We start from the raw sequence: 21067 nt of genomic DNA on the forward strand, positions 1-21067 counted from the left end.
TCCCTTTATTGTAAAACAACTCATTAAAAGCACAAAAAAAGCACTATTTGTCTTAAATATTTCACTATAATCTGTACAGCCATCGTGCTGCGTTTGGTTGTATTTCAATACTGACGTTACAGACCCTTTAAAAGAGTGTCAAGCAAAAACATTCTAAATTCCGGAATGGAGGCAAAAGATCATAATGGAATTTCAATGGAGAAGCTGTGATTAACTGCAGAAAATAAAAAAAGATATGAACCACAAATAAAACATTTACAATAGTATTTCACATTGTTTGTTCAATAGAGATTGTTGAAGGTAAAACCCTGAATTCCCGAAATCTTGGAAATTCAAAATTGTCGCTTATTTTTTTTGTAATAAAGAGGTAAAATCATTAGCATTTAGATCTGATGCCAGTTGATCATTGAAAATATGTTATGGTCTACTTCATTCAGCCTCCAGTCGCCTCTGTGTTGAATCTCTAGCGCTCTAATAGCGTTTGAAAGGGTCTGTATTAGACAAACAGTGCAACAGAAAATAAATGAGCAAAAGCACGATGTCGATGAAGAAGGGAAAAGGTAGTTTTGCAGCGCAGAGAGAGCTGGTCGATTTCAAGTCTATGGACAGGCAGGGTGCACGTAACGATCTCCTTATTAGCGGTGGGAGCGGGTGGAGTTCAGAGAGATGGTGCTAGGGGGCGCTGTGGTCTCTTGTGGCTGCTGGGACGTCTGTTTTGGGTTCATCCTGTGGCGTGAGTGCGGAGGAACGTCACCAGGTCAGTCGTTGTTGTTAGTCATGATCCACCAGGAAGCTGAGGAAACAAGAGCCGAGTCAGACACTGCGACGTCGCACAATAACGCCTGTATTTTGGGAACAACGATGAACGTGTATTTATATGTTTAGTTACAGAATACTGGATACCTGCTGCGCGGAAATTTTGAGATGTATTTTGAGAGATGGTTTATGTTCGGAATACTTGGAATACTTTCACGTTGAGTGGAATTTTAATATACTGTAGTGTTAAAAAAAAAGAAGAAAAAAAAAGTTAGCCTTAATTAGCCTTAATAAAGCATGAACAAAGACTTAATTAATGATGAACAGGTACTTAAAAAGTAGTGAATAAAGAATTGTTGATGTGAAAAATGATGCGACTTAATAACAACTTAAATAAGGGGTAATTAGGGAAATAATGTAGTTACTAAGCCTGAATGAACATTATTATCCATTATAAAGTGTTACTAAAGAGCTCAATGTTTTAACAAGGTTCTCAATTAATTGTTACTCGTGCTGTCACCAAACAAACATTTCAAAAATCAATTTTGACACTAAAGAACAGTGGTTTTGATACCACAATGATAAATACAAAATCAATTTCTCAAACAAAAAACAAAACAATATTAGTAATATTATTCTATATTGTTGATGTATGGGAAATTAATACTGAAACATATTCTTGTTTGTTTTTAATTATAAGAAGATTTTTTTTTTTATTGAAAACTGTGCTTGATCAACATTATGTCACCTCTTCAGCCTCACTTGACAGGGATTTATTTTATGTAATGGTCTTTTGCTTTGGTTTGCTTTGTATGGTGCTATTTGTTGTGTATTGTATTTGATGTTCCATTGAAACTCTTCAGTTAGCTTAATGTGTTTTTATGGAGACCATTTTAAAATCAATCAATTAAGACAATACAATAAGATAAATAAATACAGTTGTTTTATGTTGCATTCACATTTTGACTAGTATGTCCTGGTTAGAGACAAGTTTGAGACCAAATGCACCCTAATGTGCTTATATAAATGAACTTCAACTAAAAATAATGGGGGGGAAAAACCCAAAAACATTTTGGCTCCTAACTTGCATAATAAATAAATATTGTATGTCTTCCAGTCCAGTTTATAGAGGCTTGGAACTGGACAAACACTGACTTGTACTTTTTATCGCAATCAACATACAAAATAAACACATCAATAAATTATAATCATTGTGTTCTGTGTTAATTCATCAACTATTCAATCCACAGCAGTAAACAAAAGCCTCAGACGCACACAGGTCTAAAAGTCTTTCTAAACAAACCCATTTCTACAGATTGTGAGGGAAATGTTCCACCATGTGTCATTTAATTCAGTATTATCGATTGAGCAGGCCTTGTCCTGTCCAGCCACAGGGGGCCATCCCTCCTGCTCATGCCCCCAATCAGAGCCTGGAGCCCCATCTCCGGCCCGGCTTCCCCTTAATGACCCAATCTGAGGACAGACTGTGAGCGAGAGGACACAATAATAACACCACAAAACACAATACGGTCCAACCATCTATCTTTATGTGAAAAATGACAGGGGAAAAAATTCAAGAATAATAGCAATAACATCTTTATTGAGCAGGTGGCGGACCCCTCAGCAGAAAAGTTAGAGCACTTTTAAGAAGGAACATGCAGCATTTAAGAGAATAATAAAACAATTTGAAATACGTGGCCTCATTAGAGACAGCGTTTAGTTCTCTGCCAGGAACATTTTGATGCAATCTGTGTGATTTGTTCCAAAAAGTATATTTTGTAGCACGATCCTCACTCCTGATTCAAAATAAATAAATAATATTATATACCGGTATAATATATATACAGCAATGTGTAAGAAAATGGGCATGTACCGTAACCCGGCAACGGCCCAGTCATCCCACACAGTGACAGCACCATCTTTAACAAGCACATTTAAGGCTCCTCGTTACACACTCGTGCTACTTACCCACTTATAGTTAATAGCTTGTGTTAAATCAAATCAACGTGAGGACGTAAGAGAGGAGAGAGACTGGAGTGTGACAGCTGTGATTCACTATAGATCCTGGAGGTATAAATGACGCGCTGACAGGGGAGTAATAAGTGCGTCAGAGGATGATGATGCGCCAACTGGGCTTGTTACAGGCTCACCTTTGTGCCCCGTGTACTGGTCAGGTCCTTTGTGGAGATATAATGACGATATAAACATTTAGTATAAAGCAAGTGTGCTATATATTCGACATGATGCAAAGTAGTTTTCGAAATACTGATGACGTTTGCTCTAGTGCTGTAAAATGCCATTGCAGTTTGAATAACAATACTTTGCTCAGCCTTTTTCTTTTACATTGGGTTTTCATGTTGTTTTTTTGCATGTGGGTGTATATTGCATACAAATATTGCAACTAAAATAGAATCTAAAATGGAGGATGTAGAATAGAAAAATAGTGACATAATAGTGACATAACAAATATAGCTATAAACTGAGACTAAACTTCATCCTCCTCTATTAACAATATGCACTTAGTATGTATTTAAGCCAATGGTCAAGTGTTACTTTTGGAGGTTTTATTGTGCCAAAATAAATAAGTAAATAAATGTATGTATGAATAAATACATTCAATAAATAAATAAAAATTCCTAATATATATTTTTTATATTTTCCAACAGGAACAAAGCAATAAACATGATACACAGAGAGAACAAAAATACACAAACGGCAGAAAACATCAACAAAGTCCTAAATATGAAGACATTAAATAATTTTATGACTTATGTATGAAAAATGTGCCAATAATTTGTTGATTACATTATTAAATTAAATAATGAAACTTAAATAAATATATGAGGAATTTTGAAAAATCCTTAAAAAGATACTTTATGTGCTACAGGTCAACTTGTACTGCCTTTCCTTTAATATTCCATGTATTTTTGTCATGTGCAGCACGTTGTTTGTTTGTCTGTTTGTTTGTTTGTTTGTTTGTTTGTCTGTTTGTTTGTCTGTTTGTTTGGTTTGTAAAATGTGCTATAGAAATAAAGTGGATTGGAATGACCTTCCTGAACATATATTCAGAAACTTGAGAAAACCCGCCCGTCCCGTACACAGTAGATGGGGATTGTCTTCGTTCTAATGGGAGAATAAAGCACAAACTAACCTGGGAGCAACATGGTGGACACGACCTCTGCGTCCTCCAGCATATCGATGACACAGCGCTGGAAGTCTTTACTGCTGTTGGACTGGAGGTGGCTGAAGAGAGAGGCAACAGTGAATTTATGTACTCTGATATGGGTTTGTAGGGGGAGTGTGGGTAAAATGGGACTGTTTTTGAAAATACTGCTTCTTTGTCAGTTTTTGGTTTAAAATTAAACACCAGCGTCTTGAATATAATACATTTTTGATTACTTTTTACACCAGCGGAAGACAATATCAGACATATTACACGCAGATATTGATATTCCTTCTCACATGTTGGTTCTTATGGTCACATTTCTGGAGGTAATAAGTGGGACAGTGACACAAAGCATGTTATATTTGCCGGTTTTATGAACAAGTATTAACCGTTATCAAGTATTTTAATATCTTTTTTTAGAAATTAAATGATCTCTCAGTTATTATATTTAACATTTATCTCAAAATGCCATGTCATCAGGCACGCTTACACATTACGTACATATTTAACGCTTACGTACACATTTCCAGCTTTCACTAATTTGTCACATTTCAGAAAATAATCTCATACCTAAAAACATATTATTATTTTGTTATTTCTGCACATGTTAACAATAGTAAAAGGTGAATTGTAAATTATAAAAATGCATATAACAGTTTTTAAATTCGGATTGTCAAAGTCAAATCCGAGCACAAAGAGAAAACATGAGCTTGTCATTCTGGGCCAATTTTCTGTGCGGGAAATCCCAGCTAGGCCTGTCTGATTTAATTTAACTAATTAAATGATTATATTATTTTTCTTTTGTTCAGAATTCCCAGCGCTGGATGTTATTACCAGCCTGACATAACGCCACTCCTCAATGTCGCCAGTTTTTATTTTAGAAATGTCACTAATTCACAAAAAAATCCCTGATGAATCTTTTGTACAATTATTCATTATAACATTTTAAAATATTTTAACTGAAAACAGTCACAGGTTCATAGTCTAAACTTTACTGCTTTCATTTTCACATGCCATAGCCACAAAGCAATGCATTTTACACCATTGTGCAAGTTCAAGATACAATTTTCATATTACAATTACGCAATATTTTAAATCCATCACTAATGCAGTAGTAATGCAGTATGTATACATACTGTACCCTCTGATTTAAACTACATGTTCATACTATTGGTCAACACTCATGATGAGCAGGTAAAGATCACAAATTCACTTTTCCCTTTTGTAAAAATAATAACAAAATGCATTTATATAGGATATATAATCATTTATTGTATGATTGTCTAAACAGAGCAATATTTTTTAGCCTAATCGCTCTTCTATTTCCATTAGTCTGTTGAAAAAGACACATTTTATGCTCTGAGGCCAAATGAATGATGGAAAAATTGCTATAAAATATCGGCATTTCCCCCCGATATTGTCAGATACCAATTCTGGAACAGATATATCGCTCATTCCTATTTTCAGAAACAGGTGGATTTAACATAATTCAGGAACAGAGACCTCACCCTCATAGTACAAGCAGCAATTAAGGTATTTAACAGAAAACACACGAGGTGGCATCGTTCTGATATCATCCAAAAACAGAATCTTTTCACATTTGAACATTTTTAGCACATTTTAAAACATTGATGTGTCACCACTGGTTTCTGTCTGTCAGGCGTCAGAGCTCTCTCAGACCAAACACCAAAGCCTCTGTCAGAACATCTTTTGGACAGTCCAGTTTTTCTCTCCATGGACCCAGTCTGTGGAACTCTATTCTCACTGACCTTAAACTGCAGACTGACCTGAACATCTTTAACAAACGTCTGAAACTGTAGCTGAAGTCAGGGCAGAGTTTATTTATATAACACTTGAAACAATGCATCTGGTTCCTCCAATGTAATTGTTATGTCCATATAAGTGAGATAAATGGATAGATAAATAAAGAAACAAACAAACAAACAAACAAACACACATGGTGATAAGAATGAAATTGTGATGTTGACCTGGACAGTTTCCAGAATAATTTTAGATTAAAAAAAGAAGGTGGAATTTAATAATCTTTGAATATAACTTTGTCTGTGTTGAACATTTTAATCTTTAAACATGTTTTTATAGCCTGAACTTAGCATAAACATAATCGCTAACAGTTGTAGTAACTGCAAATAGATTTAGCAGCCACAGCACTTGAAGTGTGAGACAAACATTTGAGGAGACTTGAGACTAAAAGATCATCACTGACACTGGCTCATATCTTACAAACAGCAGCACAGACAGAGGGTGAGGCTTATGACCGCTGCACTCCGACTGCAGGTGCTTGTAAAATGTTACTTGAGAAACAAACCTGTGACCAGAGTAAAACAAAAAAATCCTCTGCTGTTCTTGTGCTGCTGCCTAAAGAGTCTCCGTCTAGTGTCACACTTGTCCCATGTTATTATTATTATTATTATTATTATTGTATTGTTGTGCTCTTGCAGATTTCACCCAGTAATCTGTATATATATGGACTCATAATCTTTTATATTTTCATACTAATCCTAATTGTACTGTATATAATCTAAATGTATGTTTTGCATATTGCAGCCAATTTACACCTTGCCTGGGACTAAACTAATACAAATAATAATAAATAACAGGCCCTAATGTCTAAATATCATGCGTTTTTTATTGTTTCTTTTCACCATATCATAGCAGGAGACCGTTTGGCTCTTTGTTCTCTGTGATGAAACCGTTCCCCACCAGTGAAGACGAGCAGATGGCAGCACACACGCACACACACACACGCACGCACGCACGCACGCACGGACACACACACACGCACACGCACACGCACACGCACACACACACACACACACACACAGATATATTTACCACGACACACGCTGTACTGACCTCATCCAGGAGAGACGATCCTGCCAGAACTCATACATTATGTAACACGACTTTCCTGGGAGCTTCTGAACGGACACACTGACACCGGGAATCGACAGGAGCAAAGGCAAATGAAGAAATTCAATATTAGCTATAGGAGCATCAAACATCAAAGTTAACTGAGTGTTCAAAGTGGAGAGGGAATGTAGTTAATATGAGGATTGGTGATTTAAGCACAGTATATAATAATTTAAAAAGTCATATTGGGGCAAACATGTAGTTCACATTACTGAACTGAAGAGCATGAAGCAATGATTGATGACTTTTTGTTATTGAATGTAGAATACTATAGCAAAGCAGGCAAGAAACTAAACAATACAATGGCAAACTTTCATTAATTTTGTGTTTTTTGTAGGGAAAAAAACCTTATTATTATTTTATTATTATTTGGTTTGAAATTCATACTAAGAATAAATGAAGGCGAATGTATAGTAGATACAAGTAGTAGTAGATAGTAGTATAGTATATTATTCTTACAGTATTTTATTCTTACAGTGATTCGGAATATTTAATTTCAGCTTTTTATTTTTGATTGAACTTTATTTCTTCTGCCGGTCGTTCTGGTCTGGAATTCTGATAAATAAATGCACTTTTCAGCACCGACATATATTGTTACAAAAAGCTGGTCGTTATTTGGTCAATATAGCAAAAGAAAACAGACTTCTGTGAACTGGACAAAAGTTTTAAAAGCAAAGACATTCCACCACTCATCCAAATCATAATTTTAGTCTGTATTTTAATTGGTAAAGTGTACAACCCAATGGCTTATAAATGGGCATCAAAATGTATTATAAACTGACTGAAATGTCATCACTCACCATCGATGCCTTTTTGCCACTCACTGTTCAAATTCAGAATGCTGTGATGTCATCCCCAAATCTCTACTACTTTGTTTTGGTTCAGGCCTGAGGATGGCGTTGTAAATTGGTGATTGGTTGCACCTCAGACCTCAGACCAGTCAATATAGTGTGTATAATCTGCATTTTAATGAGCACTTTTGACTGTACAAAGTTGTCTACAGTATAATCTGGCACAAGACCAATAGTTAAAACTACTACTCACAGTTTGCAGATACATAAAACTGCTAGAACAGAGTCAGGGCGCCGACAGAACCTGAGACTGGTTAAAAAAGTCCTCCTGAGTCGTTCGTTTGTTCTGGCTGTGCACCAAAGTGGGCGTTTCTCAATCATATCGCAGTTGCCACGGAAACCGACATGTATGATGATATGTTTCCCCCTCGTTACGCAGGACTGATGAGCAAGACACACTCACTGCAGGCTGTCGTCGTGGGCAGCGGTGGCGGCGAGGTAACTCTTCGAAACCATCTGGAACTTGTCTGCGTCGCCCTCGATCACGGACATCTGCCTCTGGACCAGCAGGATGTTCTGTGGGCACAGGAAACAACATTTAATGAATCATTATCAATTGATCAAACTATTATGTTGGTTGGAGAGACTGTAACTCGGCAGCTCAATGTGATGAACGAGCGGCGATGTCTGCTGCGTTTTTCTTTTCTCATCTGTCAAAATTTGAGTTTAGTGCATCATTCGTTTTTTGTGTGTATAATTCAACTGTAATAGACCAACCACGGAGAAAATAGCATGCTGAAATGAGAAGGCTGTGTTGCCAGGATACTTATAATCATAATCAGGCTTGCTTTTATTGTAGGTAATTATGGGAAACTGGAAATAGAAATGGTAAAATCTCATGTTTTTGTATTGGATTTCAAACCTTTAGACATAGACTTGGACAAACTTTATTGATCGAAAGGGAAATGACTTGTGACACAGTAGTTCACACATTGAAATATAAAAACAAGATGAAAAAACAAAACGGTGTCACAATTTGAATCCATTAAAGTAGAAAAAATAGCAAAACATGGTCAGAAAATGTACGGATGAAGATTTTTTGTTGTTGCTACCATCTTCTAAACATTTATTCAAATCTTTGTATATAAGTAGAACAATTAAAATAAATAAATAAAATATACCAAGGAAATACCACTCTGGGAAAATAACTTCAATAAATAAATAATTGATACATGACTGAATGCATTAAAAATACTATGATCACCCACATTTACTACGAAAGGATCAAAATCATTTAATGTTTGAGAGTATTCAAAAAAGATACGGTATATATTCTATACATATATTTACTATTTGTGCATGTTTTGACATATTAAAAATGTACAGTGCTCTTTTAAAATGCTAAATTACACGTGAATTATGCCACACACAAAAATAAACATCAGTAACAAAGCTGAGCAAATAGTTAAGCTTCACAAAAAGTAAAGAACGTGTTTTCTGGTCTCTGGCTCCACTTGAGGAGGAGCACAGTAAATTGGCTGTCTCCACATTCACAACATTCAAACAAAGGTGGAGAGGGAGAACACTAGCAGCAGGAGGCCTCATTTGTCTCTACATAATTAGGATGGATGGAGGTTTGTGTACATTTTTCATTGAGCAAACAAATCAGATTTCTGTTGATAATTGGTTTGGTCATTAGTACACACAATACAGGCAAATATTACAATCAAACCTTCATACTGGAAATGAAAACGCAACTTGGAAATAATTATCTCCATTGCAACAGAAATCTACTCGCAGTCTGTTGAGCAAATGTTATGTCGTTCTAATTATACGGAAAGAGAAACAAATCCAATGTTAAAAATGTATGTCCGCAAACAGACTGCTGCATCATTAGTTTTATAACTGCAGCAAAAACAAGTCATGGGGAACAATGAAGGTAAAATGGCCGAGCCTGATGTATGGCAAGAACCAGAAAATGTGAACATATATACTGCTCAACCGAGTATATATTCTGCAGGAAAAATATACCATTGTTTTTTCTGCAGGAAAAAAATATATACCATCGTATTTTATAATGGCAGGTGAAAGTACCTGCACAAATACGAGTTGCTGCTGGAGAAATTGTGGTTGTCATGACCAATCATTATCAAGTGTTTTAGGACTGTCCAAATGTCCTTAAATATTGGACGGAGCTTAACAAAGCACTGCAGACTGTCGTCCATATTGGCATCCTACTTGATTTTAGGACTATTTATTTGGGCCTCAAAACTCCTGCCATGGACACAGTACATGGATCCCTTTGGAGTATACTTCAAGCTAAATGTCATTAGATGCCTTTATTTGTGTTCTGTTTATTTGTATGCTTTTCTGCTTTTTATCTGCTTTTGTTCTGTTTTATACATTTAAGTTAAGTTTTTTTTAATCCCAGAAAAAATAAATGTGATTGGGTCAAAGCACTGACTGACTTTCATATTAGGAGACAGAAGGCGATTAAGTTCAATTTCTCTCTAATCAATTACTAAAATTGTGTTTGGACGTGTTTTTGCGCAATGCATATTTTTTACTTTTGTAATTGAATCAATTAACATTGATTCTTAGGGAAAAGTCCCTTTCTACTCGTAGAGAGTTCATTTGATCTGTTCTCTTAGTTTTTTGGCGTGTTGATGCCCCACCCTCTCTTTAAAGGTCCCATAACATGCAAAATCGACTTTTCAGAGCTTTTAACTTTCTTACATTGCTATTTGTGCTTCATATATGTACCCAGAGTGTTTTTTTGATTGATTCCCGCAGTGTTTAGCTATATTACAGACTATCTCCTTTCCTCGAATCTCCAAACTGACGGGCGGTGGGGCAAGACCGCGTCATAAGGGCAAGCACGCGTACACCAAAACCAGGAAATAAGAGCGCGATGGACATTGGGTTGGGCTCTTCGCAAGGGTGGGGGCGAATATCAAACCAAGCCGTCTGCATTTCCGGGTTGGTGAGGGGGTCCAAGGTCTGGGTGATATTTCTTAACTATTATGTTAAGGGTGTTGCACAACCCTTATTATTATCAATCATACACTTAGGATAGACTACGAAACGTGAAAAAAAGCATGTTATGGCACCTTTTAAGCAAATAATCATTTGAATGATTGTGATTTCAATAATGATTCAAATAATCATGATTATAATTTTTTCCATAATCAATGACCCTTACATAGAACACACAAATATGAATGTTAAATTCAAACAGAGGCCACGGTCCAGACAAGTGGATTTAGAATTGTGTCAGCGTCATTATGAGCGCAACAAGAGGCAGACACTTTAGTAATCCCTTATTATAATACACTACGTTATGTCAGAGGTCCTGAACCATCGTTCAACATGTCAGTCTGGAGAAAATAAACAAATCATTTTAAGTCAGTCTAGAAATGTGACATAGACTGCACTAATAAGGATATGTGCAATCCAGTTACAGTGACATCTGATTCAGTGACATTTCCAGGGTCGATTTTTGGCAGAGCCTGGCCCTGGATCTCACATGTCACACCTTGAATGTCCTATTTCTGTTCAAATACTATCCACAAGTGAACATTTCTGCTGATGTGTTCTTATCATTATTCACTCACCGACTTGTACGTGCTGGCCAGTGTGTCCTTGTTCAGCGGCTCCAGCTTGGGACCCTTCAAGAATAATCACAAGTAAAATGCAATACAATTTAAAGATAAATTCTTTCTTAAGGATAGTCTATTGCTCACAATCTCGAGTTAGATTAGATGTCAAAATCCAATAATTGTTAGTTGACAAGTCAGATCAACATTTTGCACTAATATATTTGAAAAAAAACTGACTTTTCTGCACTTTTCACCAAGTTATAACTCTGTTCCCTCATCAAAAACATACCAGTAACATTTAGCTTCATTCATGACTGTTATTCACCCATGTACAGAGTTAATTTTGGTCCAACCAGTTCAGAACTTCCAATCTCTTTTTATGTTTTTCAGAATCACACTCCGTTTCAACCATATTTACCCTTCCAAAGTTTAATATCTACTGTTATGTTGTTTAAAGCAATTAGTATTAAGTGAAAATCTATTTGTCTAATTTGTTTAGCCTAATCTAACACTTTGTTAATTCTCCCAGCAGAGTGGATGCAAAATCTTTCTTGAGTACCAAACCAACCTCTAAACACATTTTCACAACTCATTAATCTTGTTCACGAGTTTGGCTCCTCCGAGCCTCACAAAAACACTTGGTTTCAAATTTCCCATATTTGTGACGTCATAGTCCATAAATCATAACCAAACATAATTTCTGCCATCAAATCACATTCATTACAACTGCGTGCCTGCATTAGCATGTTGAGGCAAGCTAGCTTTGTTTGTTTCTCCATTTTAATTCCCTCTGCTGCCAGTAGATGGAGCGCTTACGCCAATCCTGGGAAGGCCAGATTGAAAGTCATTCGTGGTTTTCAATCTACCCATTATTTAACATTTTAGAGTCAGTAAATATGTGCAGAAAAATAAGTAAAGAATGTACGGCATGATTTTACTAACATGACCTCAACAATTTTTGAAGAGAGATATAAACTGCAGTAGACAGTTGTGGAGCGAGAGCAGATATATTAAAGTACACGCCCAGCATCCTGCAGGCTATGAAAAGCCTATGATATTGCGTTTTTGAGTCTCGCTGGGCAAAGCAAAACCGAGGAAAGTAAAGAGAAAAATGCTTTGGGTGAGGAGACTGACAATGGAGGAGGTCTGGATGTGACGGGGCAGAAGCAGATGGGGCAGGCAGGCATGAAACGAGCTCGGAGACGGGCTTGTACGAGCGGGATGAGGTTTTGCAGTCGGAGAAATGTAAGCACACACGGTTGTTTGTCATAAGATGTTAAAGTGACTCCATCGCCATGACACCCCGGGGGCTGAATCCTGCTTGTACAAACCTCACTGCAATAAAGGAGAAGCTATGTACACAACGCATGATGTTAGGGCAGAGCTGGAAATGGTACTCCATACAACTGTACTGTTATTTTAGAATATTACTAATTCATTTCAATCACCGTAAGATATCTGGAAAAGCTGTTAAAACTACTTAAACTCGCTTTCTTTACTGTTTAACCTGTCCCACAAACCTTAAAGTCAAAGGAAATGTATGAAAAAACGTCGAAACATAGGAAAAACTCTCACTGTCATAGACTATTGGACCTTAATAACATGATTATCCTTAAAATGAAGGTGTCAGATTTCTAAAGTCACACTCTCCTTTGCACCACCACTGTTGAAGGACTGTATTAAAAAATAAAGATATTTCAGAAAGGCCCACACGAGCCACCACCAGAGGCGATCTGGTGACACCGCACAGATGGTGTGGTCTGTCCGAGGTGGTAATCTGTGAGAGTCTTCCATTAACACCCAGATAGTGTCCCACGTACAATTCTTTTAAAGTGCAAATGAAAAATTAGCTCTAGTCAAACATCATTTATAGTGGCAATTTGGATTTCAATTTGACTTTATTGAGCCATAACTGCATGTATGGGCTGAAAATGAAATCTAGAACCTAAAACTATCCAACAAAATAGATTATACCCTAGAGCAGGCATGTCCAAACTAAGGCCCGGGGGCCAAATGCGGCCCTCAGACCAATTTTTGTTGGCCCTCCGGCTTCCTGCTAAATTGGTATGCTGCTAACTTTTTACTGTAAAATTGGAGCGATTCAAGCATTTAATGTTCCGAATCTTATTAAAGGTGTGGAGGCATCATAACGTCAATGTCAAATGCCAAAATTCTACATTTTCGTGTTGTTTGTGGCCCTCTGCTCTGTATAAGTTTCAAAATGCGAACCTCGGTGAAAAAAGTTTGGACACTCCTGCCCTAAAGTATGAATCAACCACTAACTAACTAACTAATCTTATACTAGGGAGCATAGTAACAATACCAACTGCTTACTAATATCCCTGTTACAATTTTTGAAATGCACAAACGACAACAACAACAACGATAATAATAATAATAATGGCAATTAACCATAAAAAAGGCACAAACAAAACCATGGCATAAAATAACTCCCCTTCTTCCAACATCAATCATTTGAGATGTATTAAATATGGTTTTGTATTGTGTCAGAAAACTCTATTTAGATCTATATTACCACATCGATCCTGTCCTGTCCTGAACGTGCATTTAAGAAAGATTAAACCCCATAAACACACATGATCTAATATTATAGCTGTAGGTGTGGACAAACGACGCACCTGACACTCGAGCTTGTCCAGGAGCTGCTGGAGCTTGTTGATTTGGGAGCACCAGTTCTCCTTGTGGTCCAGACTCACACCTGCAGCAGAACAACAACAACAACAACAACACACTTGAGTCAGACACCGTCTCTTCTCCAGCATCAAACAGAATTAAACGTGACAAAGAAAGAGTCAAATAATATACATCACATATTATACAATGTAATGGCCACTAGGCTTTATATACATTTACGGCATGAACATGTAATAGTGACGTAAAATATGATTATGTCTATAGAGAGATGACAAACCGGAAGTTATAAATAAATGACGATAAACATGAACAACATTATTAATCAAGTAATAGAATGTCAAGCAGAGTGGAGGGTGGATAAAACAGTCAAGAGGTCAGTTTTAGACTTATTTTAGCATTTTAGCATTGAAAGAAACAATATAGACTTCTAGTGGACACGCATTGAAAAAAGTGATACATAGGTGGAATTACTAGAAATAAGTTTAAAATTGAAAAATGCCTGAGATTCCAGAGGGTCAAGAGGCTGGTCAGAGGGTCAAGTTATCAAATGATTAGCAAAGTGTTGTCCAAAAAACACACATTTGATTTTAAATTGGGCATAGAAACTGAACACAAAATACTGTTAAAATGTTAGGAAAAGGAATTAAAGTAAAGGCAAATTTATATGTAGAGCTCATTTTGTACGCAACAAAAGGGACTAATTTAAAGTACACTCTACTTTATTTATTTACCATACCAACTTTACTTATAAAGCACTTTTAGACTTTAAGATGCCAAAGTGCCGCACACTTCATCATAAAACAGTGGCAAACTCACACAGTGTTAAAAGTCGAGGACAAAAAGATACGTTTTGAAGACAGATCTTCAAAAGCCACTGATTCCAAAGCCGTGGGGAAGCAACAGAAACAGAAATGTTTTTCATTTCTGCTGACTCGAGGGCACGAGTGGGCGGGGCATAGGGCGGAGCAGGTCAGAGAAGGGGCATTCAAACACATAGAATCTTAAATTATGTAAAAAAAAAACTATTAATGTGGATCTGGGTTCAAATCAGGACCATCTGATACACCTGCACTAGACTCTAACCAGGGCTGTACGAAAGTAAAAAGTCATTTAATCCTCCTGATTACAGTTCCATTATTCCGCCGCTCATAAACATCAAGGCTAAATGCTATCTACTAATGTGTCCCGCCCACTGAAGCCCGCCATGGCAACAGCCGACCATAACTGCTTTTAGTTTTACCTTGACCTGTAATAACATTATAGCCTTTACTGTCTAAAGACTGAAGCGCTTTAGAATTCATTCCCGCGTCTTCCTTCCGTCTTGTAACTAAAGTAACAAAAGCCTGCCTCGTCTAAATCTCATCTATATCGGTTTGACACCTCAATACGAAAAAAACAACAATCCGGCTTTGATCACGACTTTGAAATCATGTGGCGGCGATGCTTCAGATCCTGTAATAACAACGTAATGACTGTGTTTTTACCATTGGTCAGGACGGGGCGAGGGTCAGACGGGGACAGGCACAGATTGTTATGGATCTTCTGACCGCAGCGTCTGGAGTTCCTCGGTGCCGTTGTCAGGTCGGTGGTCTCGGCTTCTCTTCTGGGAGGGACAAGAAAATCCAACTGTCAAAGATTGAAAGGGAAGAGTAACAAGAGTGGAAGAGATGACGGGCGGGGTTATCCACGTGGGAATCCGAGCAAGCTCTGAATACACAAGGAGAGGCGTTGTTTTGAGAGGAGGCTCGTACGAGGGATGGAAAGCGAAGTTGAGGAGAGACGCTTTAATAATTGAGGATCTGAAGGAGATATAGGTTGATGCTAGATGCTTCAGAGCGAGCGGAGAAGCACTGTACGCGGCATGTACGGGGAAATGTGTATGACCCTGCAATATTGGTCATAGGGCAGAAGGACAATAATAATAATAATAATAATAACTTTTATTTATATAGCGCTTTTCAGTGACCCAAAGACGCTGAACATAATAAAAAAGGGGGGGGGTATTTACAGACAGGGGGGACAACACGTACAGAACACATTAATATACAGATAAAATGAACAAGACAGAAGAAGTAGAGAGAAAAAGATGGGGATGTAACAGGGGGTAGAAGTGTAGGCAATGGGGTAGAGGAGGCTAGGGGTAGGGGAGGTCATAAGCTTGGGTGAAGAGGTATGTTTTAGGACGCAGTGCCATGACGTGTACTCACAGTAAAAGTGAGTTGGAGGCGTCTTAAGGATTAATGCAGCTTTATTATGAGGAGCTGTAACTAATTTAATTATAGCAGAGCTGAAGATGATTAATTGGTTGACGCTGTGTTAGTCAATTGATTTATTTGTTGATTTTTATTAGTTATTAGTTGACTAATGTTGGTATTATAAGGGTTTATATGGACCACAGCAGACAAAATAAAGTCTGGAATGAGTTGGCAGCAGTTTTGAGAACAAAGCATGAATTTATTCTTCATTTTTACAATTCAATGTGTTTTTTTAAATTTGTTTATTCCCTTGAACTTGTGTATGCGATTTTTTTTTAGATCTTTTGTTCCCCTTTATGCGAATAATCGATGCACACACAAAAAAAGTTAGTGTATGAGGCTGCTTGTTGCAGATTGTTGTTGTTGTTGTTTTTTGTTTTTTTTAGCAGCTGTATTTTGTTAGCATTCAAGCTTTGACCCCTCAAAGTTTGAAATTGAAAACATTTATTGCAGAAATGACAGCTGAAAATAGATTAAAATCAAGTTATACAGCTCTTTGTAGCACTTTTTGGTCATGCTTTAAAATAAGGTTTCTTAACAAACTATTTATAACACATTAAGAAGCTCTAGTTATTTGTATCTCACTTAAAAGACATTTAATAGCATTTGCAGATGGCTTATAATACATGATAACTGTTATTAAACCATTAACAAAAAGCATATATGTAATCAAACCATGTTAAAAAAAACATATTTATCATAACTAGTTTCAATAACCAAGTGATAAAAGCTTTTAAATGCCTTATAAGTGCTTAAACAAATAACTAGTGCTTATTAACGCCCTATAAATAGTATAAATGGCTGGTTCTAGTCCACTGAACTTGGCTGACAGAAAATTTAGGTGGGCAATAATATATTTAATTACTCTACATAAACGTGTGACTATATTTGGCTGTGTTATACCTTTTTTTCCTCTGTCTTTACCTCAAACAGCAAAACAAGCAAAACAATAAGAGAACAAGAACAGAGCAATGCAATGATTTTATTTTTATGTTTAAGTTGCACCGGATCGTCTGTTTGTGAATTCTGTTCTTTGACAAAGGCAATAAACCTTTTCTGATTCTGATGTTAAGTTATTTTATTGTATGTATTTTGTGCATATTTGTATTGAACATCACTGTGTGCCGGTTCTACTCATTTAGACTGTAAACGTGGATTGATAATAAATGCATTCTAAATTAAGACTTACAGGTACACTGTTTGGCTGTTTCTGACTTTACTTATTTTTGTTGAAAGAAGATTTTCCCTTGAACTGGGATGCAACTTTTGTTTCCTCCCAGTCCAGCGTGTTATCATCCAAAACATACAATTGTTTATGTGATACATCTTGAATTAAATGAATATATACACGAACCCACCATTAAAATCCCAATTTGAAAGGCCTGGACATCGGACATACACGTCTGCCGCACATATACACTCGAACTGCAAACTTCCACACTTGAATCATCGCGCAGTAATAGAAATTCTGCTTTGAAGTAAATGCAACAAAAATCGAGTGCAGACTGAGCCAAGGGAATGCCCACAGCCTATGTTAGGTGCTGGTCTTCATCTCCTTCTCTTTAACAGCGTGACGGTCGTGGTGTGTGCGCTGCGTCACACCGGCAGCTCAGAGGGAGAACAATGCTTGGAGCTTCTCACGCTGCGAACAGCCTGCAGCCCCAAAGGCCACCGCAAAAGCCGCCAATCCAATACAGGCCGGGCAGGCAGAGGAGATGAAGAAATATGAGGCCTTGTTCATAAAGTCTGTCGATTCTGCCGTATATCTACACCAGAATCAGAAAAGGTTTATTGCCATTGTCAATGAGCAGATTTCACACACATAGAGCTTGCTTTGGTGATTTCGGTGCGACGTAAACAAATACACAATGATAAAACAACCTATATATGTCCAAAAGAGATTAAAAAGAGCTTAAACAATCAAAACACAAGACGTTTCACACATACAACATATCACTAGCTTCATTTCTTCCATGGTTTCATTTAAGGTGCTCCCAGGCGTCTATTCCCAGGGAAAGAGAGATGCATGAATTTCTTTTTGAAGCATGTATTTCTATTTCAAAAGCGTGAGAAACAAACAGACTGTCTGAGTCTAGGTCACACTATTTGCAAGTCAATAACACGGCAGTTTGAGGCGTATCCATTTATGGCGGGTGTGTTTTGTGTATGTCAATGCTGCGATAAATCTAATATTGTCTAATCTGTTTAAACTGCACATTACAAATTATTATTATTGCTTCACCATTCCCAACATGTGGTCAATTGCAATCTGAATGCTAAATACCAGTAGAGAGGTATCAGATGATGTATTATTTGTATATTTGATAATGTGGATGTCCAATTGTTAGACATGTACATTTACTGAGATTGTCAGATTCTGTAAAGCAATTTTATTTGAGCTCACTCCAACTCACTTTAATACATTTCCCCTACCTACAAGCAAAATGAAACATCAGTTGTCCAATTATCAGTTATACAAACATTACAATAGTCTGCTTGCGTCACATCTCTGCACCTTCAGCCTCAACCTTTATTTCCTTCCACTTCCAAGACTGACTCATGTTCTGTTTTTTAATACCACCTCCCCCAGTCCTCTTTTTCAATAATTCACCTTGGAAATAATCACTCCATTATTTCCAATAACACCATAAAGGAGGCACAGACAGAGAAGAGGTGAGCAGTGTGAATTGTGCTGACATAAACAGCCCAGCACCAGCCTTCTGGATACAGGCTAAAAATACATAGTACATGGAAGAAAGGAGTATTTTTGTGAAGATGTATGGCAGTTCTATTTGTATCAGTGCAATGAAGAAACTTTTAATTGTTGCTCCAAAAACTGACTCAACGATTGGTGAGATTTTTGTTATGCATTGCAAAAATGTGTTTCGCCCAGAGATGAGGTGAAGCAGACTGTGGAGTTGTCTGCTGAGTGTGCAGTGACAGATGAAAATCAGCTCCTCCAAATCCGCCATGGTTCTTGACCTTGCAGAAGGTGTCCTGCCCCCTCCAAGTGGAGGAGTTCAAGTATCTCAGGGTCTTGTTTTCAAGTGAGGGAAGGGTGGAGCGTGAGATTGACGGGTGCAGTGTCTACAGTGATCCGGTCGCTGTATCGGACTCTTAAAGAGGGAGCTGAGTCGAAGTGCAAAGCTCTCAATTTACCGGTCAATCTATGTTCCTACCCTCACCTATGATCATGAGCTTTGGGTAATGACTGAAAGGACAAGATCACAGATACAAGGAAATGAGGGTGGTGTTTGCACGGCTAAATGTTTTCACAAATCCAGATCAGATTTGCGTCTCTTGTACACGATAATGAGCTATGTGTCATTTGATTCTGTGTTCCGCGTGCACTGAAAACACTGGAGGGACGGGATCGTAAATACTGCACACAGAGAGATGAGTCTGTACTGTCTTACGGCCGCATCCAACCGTCACGATGGCAAAGTATAATATTGTTCGATCTCATACATTTACATCTACACCAGAAACCTCATACAATCATGATTACTTTACTTTACTTTTTCTTTAGCGTGCACCAGAAATGCCTCAGAAAAGCACATGGTCTGAAACCTTAATCCGAGTAGTAAACAATGCTGTAGTGCAGGGGGCACAGCAGGGGGCACGGCCTGTACTGCAGCTTTTGACCTCAACTTAGGTGCGCTTGATGTGTTTTTCTGACCATAGATGATGTGTAAACAGGGCCTTAGAGATGTTGTTATCTGATGGTGTCCAAACTTGTTTTCACTGAGGGCTGCATTTTGAAACATGACAATGAAGTGAATCATTGGCAATGTTGCATTCGATGTAGTTTTGATGAGCCTCCACACCTATAATAAGGCTTGGAACGTTGACATTAATATTGTTCCTGTGCTTGTTCACTTTCAATTTTCAGATTGAAAAGAGGCTTGTTTGACTCTGTATAGTACAACAAAAAGCAGTTCAATCCCACCTCACACTGTGTTCATTCTTTTTTTTCAACATCTCTCTCTTTCTACAGCTGTGTCCTTGCTGTTAGTTTGATAGTGCTGCAATGCTCCAGTCGAAATGAAAGAAAGTGCATTCTGTGTATTGTTGAATTGTTCTGTGTATTAGCCAGACTTATTTAACAACCTACATAAGCGAAAAAAAGAAAAGAAAAGAAAATACTAACATGCACAATTTGTAGTACCGTACTTATATTAAAGCAGACTTAAGGCAGCTATATCAAAAAATGAATATAACTTAATTGTTGTTTTAGAGATATAGCTCAAAAAGGGACAGAAACGTCAAGTATAATCTCACAAACAAGGATATATTATGTGTTATCTGTTCATTTTCAGTTGCATTCACGCTTTGTTCTGGACTTGAAGCTCAGAGACATTTACAGGCACGTTTGATGCATAGTTGAATATCTTCTGATAGACATAATTGATTAGGGATTGAGATATACATTTCAAAATTGCCCACTCCTAACACTGACTCGGATTTATTTCGGAAGTAGGCGCTAGTTTGCCATATTTTGATTATAGGTTATTGAATTTTTTAAATAAAAGTCCTTACACAAGAGGTCAGTAAAGCAGAAAATATTGTGCTGTATAAGGACTCAATTCATTAAAAGGTACACACTGTTAGAAAAGTTAAAATAATGTGGGTTTATGAGATCCTGTTTGAGTCTGGATCTGGACCTGTGTTTGCAAGAAAAGGACAATATTAACTTATCCTTCAATAAATTATAATTTTTTGATGAATTTTTCTGAATCAGTATTCATTTTGTGTACTTTTTTTTACATTACTGGGAGAAAACATTGTTATTTTTTGCAATGCAATAATATTCAAGCGTTGAAAAAGTAGCGTATATGACACATTACTACACATTATTACACTAACTTACTATTTAGGTGTTTAATTCTGCTATCTATGTATTGCTATTCATGT

At 37.1% G+C, this 21067-nt stretch overlaps 1 protein-coding gene across 1 annotated transcript in view; it reads right to left on the reverse strand.

Annotated features, from left to right (window-relative positions):
• Window positions 1-266: 266 nt before the first annotated feature.
• The window catches only part of necab3 (N-terminal EF-hand calcium binding protein 3), a 55666-nt gene continuing 34865 nt past the window's right edge, over window positions 267-21067 (reverse strand). The window contains exons 7-13 of the mRNA XM_072452593.1: window positions 15383-15501; window positions 13883-13962; window positions 11259-11312; window positions 8108-8220; window positions 6797-6874; window positions 3908-3999; window positions 267-793 (exon numbers count right to left, since the gene is read on the reverse strand). Of these exons, the coding sequence (XP_072308694.1) occupies window positions 759-793; window positions 3908-3999; window positions 6797-6874; window positions 8108-8220; window positions 11259-11312; window positions 13883-13962; window positions 15383-15501 (571 nt within the window). The 3' untranslated portion in view covers window positions 267-758. The remainder of the gene's footprint in view (window positions 794-3907; window positions 4000-6796; window positions 6875-8107; window positions 8221-11258; window positions 11313-13882; window positions 13963-15382; window positions 15502-21067) is intronic.

Source organism: Eucyclogobius newberryi, unplaced genomic scaffold (genome assembly GCF_026437365.1).
Source record: "Eucyclogobius newberryi isolate DKJ021-1_F unplaced genomic scaffold, fEucNew1.0.hap1 SCAF_19, whole genome shotgun sequence".
NCBI classification, from domain to species: domain Eukaryota; kingdom Metazoa; phylum Chordata; class Actinopteri; order Gobiiformes; family Gobiidae; genus Eucyclogobius; species Eucyclogobius newberryi.